General features: G+C 43.0%; 2 protein-coding genes across 2 annotated transcripts in view; one reads left to right on the forward strand and one right to left on the reverse strand.

The window, feature by feature from the left end:
- The window catches only part of LOC102004494 (testis-specific Y-encoded-like protein 5), a 3,405-nt gene extending 3,164 nt beyond the window's left edge, over window positions 1-241 (reverse strand). The window contains exon 1 of the mRNA XM_005384934.2: window positions 4-241. Coding sequence (XP_005384991.1) covers window positions 4-241 — 238 coding nt within the window. The remainder of the gene's footprint in view (window positions 1-3) is intronic.
- Window positions 242-7,783: 7,542 nt separating this feature from the next.
- On the forward strand, window positions 7,784-9,120 carry LOC102016389 (olfactory receptor 4B1-like). The gene has a single exon (XM_005383950.2). It carries the CDS (start codon window positions 7,903-7,905, stop codon window positions 8,830-8,832), a length of 930 nt encoding a protein of 309 aa, XP_005384007.1. The 5' UTR covers window positions 7,784-7,902; the 3' UTR covers window positions 8,833-9,120.
- The last annotated feature ends 221 nt before the right edge of the window (window positions 9,121-9,341 follow it).

Genomic DNA, 9,341 nt, shown 5'->3' on the forward strand with positions numbered 1-9,341 from the left:
CGCCGTCGGGAGCAGCGTGCACTCGGGCCTGGGCGCGGCCTTTGCCTCGGCCTTTGGCGCGGGAGGACTTGCGGGCTCTGCGGTGGCCGTTCATGGCGGCGGCGGACTCCGCTCCAAAGCCACGTTCTGCTCGCGCGGCCGCTGCCGTCAGCTCGCGGGCTATGGACCGTGAGTCTGCGCAGCGCCCGCCGACGTCACGACTGCGCAAAGGCGACGTCATGGTGCGCCGCGGCCCGAGCATCGCGAGACTTGCTTCCTGTGTGTTTGAATGAATGGTTTCTTTGGTTCATTAAAACACATCCTTTATTTTGGCTTGTGTATTTCATTGATTTCACTAAGCATTATGTTTCAAGGTGTACTTATTTTCCTAAAAAGGTCTTGAATTTGCCCTTCTTCATAGGCAAGTAGTATTCTATTCCATTATGTATAGATGCCATATTTTCTTTTTATTTTTATTTCAAAGAGAAAAGAACCAAAAAAAAAAGGCAAAAACAAAACAACACAAAAACAATAAAAATGATGCAGAATTTCAAAACAAGGTATTACATATTGTTATCTTCAAAGTAGTTGCTCAGATTACCAGATATAGGTATGTAAGATTGGTCAAACAATTAAACATTAACTATTCCTTTCAATAAACCAATAGAAATTAGTAATACAATTATTTTAGCTATCTCATGTATAGATATATACTTTTCTCATCCTTCTTTCTTTCTTTTCTCCTTTCCCTCATCCCAGTTGTTCTTTGCTATTGAGCAGTTTCTTTCCCTTTCACAATATCTATTGTACCTTTCAGATTTTATTTACTCTTCAAGGTTTTTACACTAGAGAGACAATATGATGTTTACACATGCAAGTCTGATTTATTTCACTTATGAGTATGGTCTCTAGTTGCATCCATTTACCTATGAAAGCCTCATGTTTACCTTTCTTTATAGCTGAGTAATACTCCATTGTATAAAAATACCACATCTCCTCAGCTGATGGGCATTTAGGTTGTTTCCAAGATTTTTCTATGACAAATTATGCTACTATAGACATGGGTGCACATATATCACTGCAGTATGATGTTTTCAGTTCCTCAAAAAATACCCAAAAGGGGAATTGATGGGTTATATGGGACCTCTAATACTAAATTTTTGCAGAATCTCCAGACTGATTTCCAAAGTATTTGGAAAACACAAAGTGTTCCATTATTAATTTGCTATCATCTTGTTTTGAAATTCTGTATCATTTTTATTGTTTTTGTGTTGTTTTGTTTTTCTCTTTGCTTTTGTTATTTTGTTTTTGTTCTTTTCTTTGTAAAATAAAAAATAAAATTTATATTGCCACCAACAGTGAAGAAAGGTTCATTTTTCCCCACAGCCCCTCCAACATTTGTTGTTGGTTAATTTCTTGATGAGAGCTAACTGTCTCTCAGACAAAGGACTTACATCTAGAACATGTAAAGAACTGAAAAAAATCAGATCCCCCCCCCAAGTTCAAAGATCCAATCCAAAAATGAGTATCTGAGATGAATATGCACTTCCCAGAGGAAGAACTACAAATGGCAAATAAATACACAAAAACAATTCAACATTGTTGGTCATTCAAGAGATGCAAATTAAAACAACTGTGAGATTTCATCCCTAAAACACTCTTGAGATCCAGCCAGTCATGACTTTTTCTCCTCCAAGCTTTAGGACAAATGGGTTTTTGAAGTGCCCTCCCCCGCCCTAGAAACGCCTCTGGCCATTCATCCCAGAATGTGGTTAATGTCCAAATCAAAGCGTGCCCTTGCACACAATGGGAGGTGGGAACTGCGATCAGTCCTCTGGGCTCTGCTTGCGGTAGGCCATGGGGCAGGCTGCAGGTGGACTGATGGACTTACTGTTGACAGTCGTGCAGTCCGGTTCCTCCCGTCTCTTCTCAGTCTTTGTGGTGGATGATCAGGTCTGTTCTCCATTGCTTTGGCTGCCACATAGTGCTGCCTTGGAGGTGGTGGATGATCGTGTCCTTGGGAGGGACATGTTTCCCATTTGCTTATGTGGGGGCTGCTGTATGCATCTCCAGGTATCTGTGCAGGTGTGTGTGCTCCTGTCGGTGTGGGCCTGCTTGCTTAGTGTCTTTGATTTTTCTTTTTCACCTTAATCCTCTCATCCAAATTACGAGGAAATTCTATTAGTGTTACTTGTATGTTTAGAATGTGACTACTTCCTGTCATCCTGGCAAGTTACAGTTATCTCTTCAGTGGATTGTCCTGACAGTCTCCTGGTGGGTTTCTCTGTTTCTCACTTCCCTCCAATCCTTTTAACACAGCAGCCAAAGATCTTAGCACCAGGTACATTTTTCCTGTTACCTTGTGTAAAGTCTCCTCTCACAGTTTTGTTGCCTTGAACCTGTTTGATTTGTCTTCATAGGACTTACTGCTTTCTGAGTTACATATCCACTTCTATATCCTCATTGTGTGGCTCTGCCTCCATTATGTCTGGGAAGGATGTGGACACTGTAACATCTTGGAAAGTAAGCATTTTATTTTAAATTCTAAATTTCTAACCTTTAGAAGCATATGTGTGGGCCAGGCATGTACCTCAGTGGCACAGTGAATTCCTTGGCAAGCACAAGGTCCTGAGTTCGATTCCCAGTACCAAAACATAAAAAAATAAAAAACATACATTTGGGCCAGGGATATAGCTCAGAGGCACAAGTGCCTGCCTGGCAAGTGCAAGATCCTGAGTTCGATTCCCAGTACCAAAAAAAAAAAAAAAAAGAGTATTTGTGACTTCAGTACTTGCTCATATAGGAAGAATGATGTATCACTCAGTGTTTCACTACAGAAACAAATATAACACAAGAAATCCAAATATGTAAGAATTTATAGCCAGGCATGGTGGCCCATGCCTGTAATCCCAGCACTCAGGAGGCTGAGGCAGGAGGATCACCGTGAGTTCAAGATACCAGCCTGGACTGCATAGTGAGACCCCATCTCAAAAACACACACACAAAAAAAGAATTTATAAGATTGGCTTACAATAACCACCCACAGAGTCAGATGAGGAAGAGTGGTCTGTCTGCACATTGGAGACCAAAGGATTCAGTCCAAGGCCTGGAGCTCACTGCAGTGTCACATGTGAGTCTGTATCAGGAGGCTGATGAGTCTCCAATGGAAGGCTGAAAAGTCTACACTGGAAAGCTGAAGGATCTACACTGAAAGCTAAAGAGTCTGCTTTGGAAATCAGGAGATGATATCCAAGGTGAAGGCGAAGACTGGAGCTCTCTGAAGAAACAGAAGCCAGTCTGTCCTTCACTGCCCCATTGTACCATCCAGGCGAAGAGCCACCCTAGAGTGTGGAATTGCTGAGTCCATTTAGTTCAGCTTCTCTTAACTAAACTCAAGTTGACACAGTCAAAGAATCGTCACAAATGACATCTTTTTGCAGAGGAAGTTTTTGTTGTACTCTATTATTATGCTCATTATAATCACTGGCAGATGGACCCACAAGGAGACTACATGACATCCTTCGTGAATATTCTACATGAATGTCAAATGTGAGTGGTACATCAAAGATAAACTAGACTAGCTCTACATTTTATACAAAATTGGAAATCACAGAGTGTGAGAGACAGAGAGCTGAAAGGGCCTGTCAGTAGTTAATCAAGGAATAAACCAGAGGTAGAAGTCTTCTTTTTCTTTATTTATTTTTAAAATTTATTTTCAGTGGGCAAGTCTTGGGAAAAAAATCTCTTTATGTGTCCAAATTTCTATTTTCTTCTTTTTATTTCCTTGTTATTGGGTGTAAACTTTTGTGGAAATATCAATGTCTTGTGTTTTTTTTTGGTTTTTGTTTTTGTTTTTTTTTTTTGTTTGTTTTTCTCCGGTACCGGGAACTGAACTCATGACCTTGTGCTTGCCAGGCAGGCGCTTTTGCCGCTGAGCTAAATCCCCAGCCCCCGAAATGTCAATGTCTTAAAATAGATTTTGAAACTTTTCTCAAGCCATACTTTATTTGGCAAAGTTCTACTCTAGAGAAAAGAAATTCCACAGGGAAGTTGTTCTCTTGATTATTCTACTGGGTTTAATTAATTATAGATAGTTCCAAAATCTCAATATTTAATCAGCAACTTTGGGTGAGTGTGGAGGATTTTCCCATCAAAGCATGATTTTATACTCTCTTGATTTGCTGTTCCCACAACTTTTACTTAAGTGTCATAAATCTGCACATGAACATTGATTTGGATCTTATGAATTTTCTGTGTGTGTTTTGGTACATGTGTGTTACTATGTTTTCTAACAGCTCCTAAAACTATTGGTGATTTGTCTTGGAAACAAATCCTATCCTTGAATTCTGGTGGTAACCACCACACGGTGTCAGCAGAAGACAGAGTAATATTGTTAAAAGGGCACTGTTTATGAGTTAGTAACTTGGGAAATAAATGGAGTGTGGTTTTGGGAAACCAATTAAGGTCTCCCAGCATCTGTGATCTCATCTGTTAGAAGCAGAAGTTAGAATAACATTAAATTATTTTCAGTATCACTATCAGGGTGGCTCAGAGTGTGACCTGGACATTGCTCATGGAGGCCTGCAGTGAGGAACCAGCCAGGCAGTGCTAGCAGCCAGGCAGTGCTAGCAGCCATTGCAGAAAGACCAGGGTCTGCAGGGAAGAATCCAGTGTTTCTTCTCATCCAAGATTTTGCAAACCAGAACATCTCCTCAAATAATGGTCCTTTCCAGCAGAGTGGTGAACTTCATACTAAGTTGGAGATACTTGGGTGTATTTGAAATCTACCTGGTCCAGTTTCCTGTCCCAGGGTACAGCAAAACCACTCCAGCTCTTCAGACCTAAGGTAGGTAAGTAGAAGCAAGGTCAGTGTTTCTAAGAATATTGGGCAACCTACTTTTCTCTCATAGCCAGAAGAGTTCATTTGTATAATAAGGTAGTTGATCTGATTTTTTTTTTTTTTTTTTTTTTTGGTGTAGGGGCGAGGAGGATGAATTACATGGATCATTTTTATTGTGGAAAAATATAAGCAGCATGAAATTTGATGATTTTAAAGTCTCTCCCAATTTTTGGAATCTGGGAGATACCTCCTGGAAATCAAATTAGCCTTTCACTGAGGTAGACAATTTCAGGGCTTTCCTGATTACTCTTCAGCAGTACAGTGATCTGAAGAAAGATAAATATAGGAAGCCATGTCCAGATAGCAGCTCCAGGACAGAGCGAGTGGGTGCAGCAGGGCGCTAGGAAGTAACTAGGTGTCAGATGATAGTGCGAGGAGGAGATGGCAGCAAGATTAAAGGGAAAAGGGCACACAAGGTGCAAGTGTACAGGTTGTGTTAACAGGGTGGGATGACAGAAGGTTGACAGCGCAAAGGAGGCATGCATCAAATACAACATCCAGGCTGCCAGTCTGTACTGCATGGAGGGTGATGGGGTCACCACAGTACCTGCTAGGTTGCACTGGCCTGTGGGTCCCCCGTGTCTCCACAGCTTAGTCCCATCAGCTGCGACCCCAACCTCTCTGTCCACAGTTTCCCTTGGGCTTGTGAGCGAAGACGTGGAGAGGTGACTCTGAGGGGTCTCAGCATCTCGTCCTCTTCTCACTCAGCTACTTGACTTGCAAGGTGCAGAGTTATTCCTAATGCTTCTGGGGCCCTGGTGTGCGCATAATTCCTTGTACTTGGAAGGCTGTGCTCTGAGGATCTTACCAACATTGCTTGCCTTGACCATGAGGTTCTGTGTAGGTAGGCAAAAAATAGAACTTAGTTGAGGAGTAAGAGCCCTTTCTTGCCACCCAAAAACACAACCACCTGAATTTCCATTTAAAACTTCAAGGATCAAGGATGCTGTGACCATTGAACTTGATCAGCAACTTGAATGGATTAGGAGACTTGTGGAGAGGTGGCAGATCACGGGGGTGCTGTACTAGTCAGTAGATTAACCCACTGATATTTATAGCTGAATGTTTTGCTAAGAGGGGAACCCAGCTGTATGTCTGTGCCTTTAAAACGTGTATGTCTCACTGAAACACTTCCCCCAGCCTCTGTTTCCTGGCTGCCAAGAAATGAGCAGCGCTGCTCCACCAGCCCTTCTGCTGTGATGTTCTAGCCTTGGACCCAGCTGACATGGGCTGAAACCTCTGAAAGAGTGCGCCAAATAAACATCTCGTCCTTCAAGTAGTGCGTGTCAGGCATTTTGCTCCAAGATGGGAAAGTTGACTAATACAGATACTTTGCATCTCTGCTGTGATAGTGTCTTCTTGCTCTAGTGGATTGCCTGCTCTGGAATACAAATTTCTCAGATTTTTAGTTTTTAACTTTTAACTTCCGCTTGTGTTCTTACCTAGGACTTCTGACACACTGATTTGTTTCCATTTGTGCATATCACTGACTTTTATTTCCTGATTTGCTTCTGTTTCTTGTTTGGGGTTAGTGTTTATTTCTTCAAAAGTATATTGATGAAAAATGTCACTATGAAATTAGAGAATGAATGGAAATCAATAGGGGTAAGTTTTACAGCTGGGACTCCAAGGGTTTATATTTTTTCTACCTTATTTCTTTTTTTTGTTTGTTTGGTTTTTTTTTGTTTTGTTTTTCTCCGGTACCGGGAACCGAACTCACGACCTTGCGCTTGCCAGGCAGGCACTTTTGCCGCTGAGCTAAATCCCCAGCCCCTCTACCTTATTTCTGATGAGTCGTATGTGGCAAAAATTTCAGCTGGGGCCCCTTCATCCAGAGGATATTATCTTGAGTTACATGATACTGCTTGCTCAGGGAAGGGAATGTGATCTATATTTCTTCCATGCAATCTGATAGACGTTTAGATGTTGAAGAAGTTCAGAGAGTATTTGTCCCAAGGAAGTAAGTTGGAGAGAAAGTCCCGTTCCCATTATCGTATCCTTTTCTTGTTTAGTGTTTTTACTTTCATGAGTGTGTGTCTGCAATCCATAATGATTCCGTTCCTCGTGGGGAGCTGGTACCTGTACACAGACAACTCAATTCTTTTTTGTGCCTTTCCCCTTTCCTCCTATCCCCTCCCTCCATGGTCTGCTGCTACCAGTCTGGGACCACAGTGAGCAGATGCTCACCATCCAAGCTCCCAGAGAACCAGCATTGGGAGCTCAGGACATCGCTGGAGTTTGAGTGGGGGAAGATGTGGAAGTAAGAGTGGAATGATGGAGAGAATTCAGTCAGTTCAGTCCCCCCAGAGCGTGTGAACATTGATCGTGGAAACTTGCACGTTGAAGATACAAGACTGGTGAAAGACTCTGACCTGAGGTCATGGAGACTGGTGCAACTGTGGGCAGACAGTAGCACAGATGACCTTGGGAAGGGGAGCAATTATCAGGAAGGGAGTTCTTTGCAGTTTGGGCGGGTCTGCCTGAATTCATGTGCTGGAGCATTAATGGTGTCTGAAGGTGGGGCCTTTGGGAAGTTGTTGCATCTTGGTTGCAAAACATGGATATTCCTGGAGATGTAGATGCAGGAAACAGAGAACAGAGGAGTAGAAGTGCACAAAGTGACTCCCTGACAGGAAAGAACTATGAAAATGCAACAAACACAGTACAAATATAAGTCAATAACTTGAGCGGTTCCCCACACTTAGAGTAGTTTTTTGCCAACTGAGACAATCTCTTACTAAATGTCAGGAACACCAGTTCTGGGTTCCAAATTCATTTTTTTGTAGTTTAAGGTAAATAACCATTTTTTCAGAGCCTCGCTTTTCTAATAACAAGGGCAAACATACATAGATAATATAGTCTTACAATGTTAATATTCAGTGCTAAAAGTGTACGTACTGGCTAAACGAAGGGGTGAGTACCAGCTGGTATGCATCCTCTGAGGTGCTAAAATGAGGTACATTGGTGTTACAATCATTTCATTTTATTGCAGACCTCTGACTACCTAATATCCAGCTGAATCCATGGCCAGAGCACATAACGTGACCGAGTTCATCATCACCGAGCTCTTCCAGGACGCAGAGGTGCAGAGAGCGTGCTTCGTGCTCTTCCTCCCCGTGTACCTGGCCACGCTGGTGGGCAACGGCCTCATCGTCCTGACGGTCAGTGTCAGTGACAGCCTGCGCTCCCCCATGTACTTCTTCCTGGGCTACCTGTCCCTGGTGGAGATCTGCTACTCCTCCACCGTGGTCCCCAAGTTCATCGCGGATCTACTGTCCAAGATGAAAACCATCTCCTTCAAGGGCTGCCTGACCCAGATCTTCTTCTTCCACTTCTTTGCGGTTGCTGAGATCCTCCTGCTGGTGGTGATGGCCTATGACCGCTACGTGGCCATCTGCAGACCTCTTCATTATATGACCATTATGAGTCGCCAACTGTGTCACATGCTGGCGGCTGGCTCCTGGCTGAGGGGCTTTTTTCACTCAATTCAGATTCTGGTCACCATCCCTTTGCCCTTCTGTGGTCCCAGTGTGACTGACCACTACTTCTGTGACCTCCATCCCTTATTCAAGCTGGCCTGCGCCGACACCTTTGTGGAGGGCGTTATTGTGCTGGTCAACAGTGGATTGCTCTCCGCCTTCTGGCTCACCATCCTGCTGTGCTCCTGTGTGGTGATCCTGGTCAGCTTGCGGAACCATTCTGCAGAAGGCAGGCGCAAAGCCCTCTCCACCTGTGCCTCTCACATCACGGTGGTCCTCCTGTTTTTCGGACCTGCCACCTTCCTCTACGTGCTTCCCTCCTCCACCTACACTGAGGACAGACTGGTGGCTGTGTTTTTCACAGTCTTTACCCCCGTGCTCAACCCCATCATCTACACACTCAGGAACGGAGAGGTGAAAATCACCATGAGGCGACTGTGTGGCAGAAAGGCAAACTTGGGGATGGGAAAGTGAGGAGAACTGTGTGTTGGTTTAGTGTTTGTTTTGGAAATAGATTTTGATTTCACTGGGAGGGTCAGCAATGACAGAAACAATTATCAGGGCTTTCTGTCACTGTTGATGTGATTCTACTTAGTAACTAATGCCTCCTTGTGTTCTGGATGTAATGTTCAACACAGAAGTTAGAGATCCTCAGTGAATCTTACGGAACTTAATCCAGTCATTTCATGGTTTTGTGTAATGTGAAGACGAATCATGTTACATTCAAAGAATATTTTGACTCCGTTTTTTAAAAGTTCCATCATTTCCTTGTTTTGTTCATTACCTTCCTCCCTATAGAGTAAATTACATATTCATGGGCCACAGACTGACATTTTAATACACTTATATGATGTGTAATGATTCAACGAGTGTACTGATATTCTATCAGCTCACACAGTTATCATTTCTTTCTGTGGAGAATATTCAGAATATCTCCAGCTATTATAAAATATTCATTAATTCTCATCATGCATATTTACCTT

This window comes from Chinchilla lanigera, unplaced genomic scaffold, assembly GCF_000276665.1.
Source record: "Chinchilla lanigera isolate Chin_1 unplaced genomic scaffold, ChiLan1.0 scaffold00021, whole genome shotgun sequence".
NCBI classification, from domain to species: domain Eukaryota; kingdom Metazoa; phylum Chordata; class Mammalia; order Rodentia; family Chinchillidae; genus Chinchilla; species Chinchilla lanigera.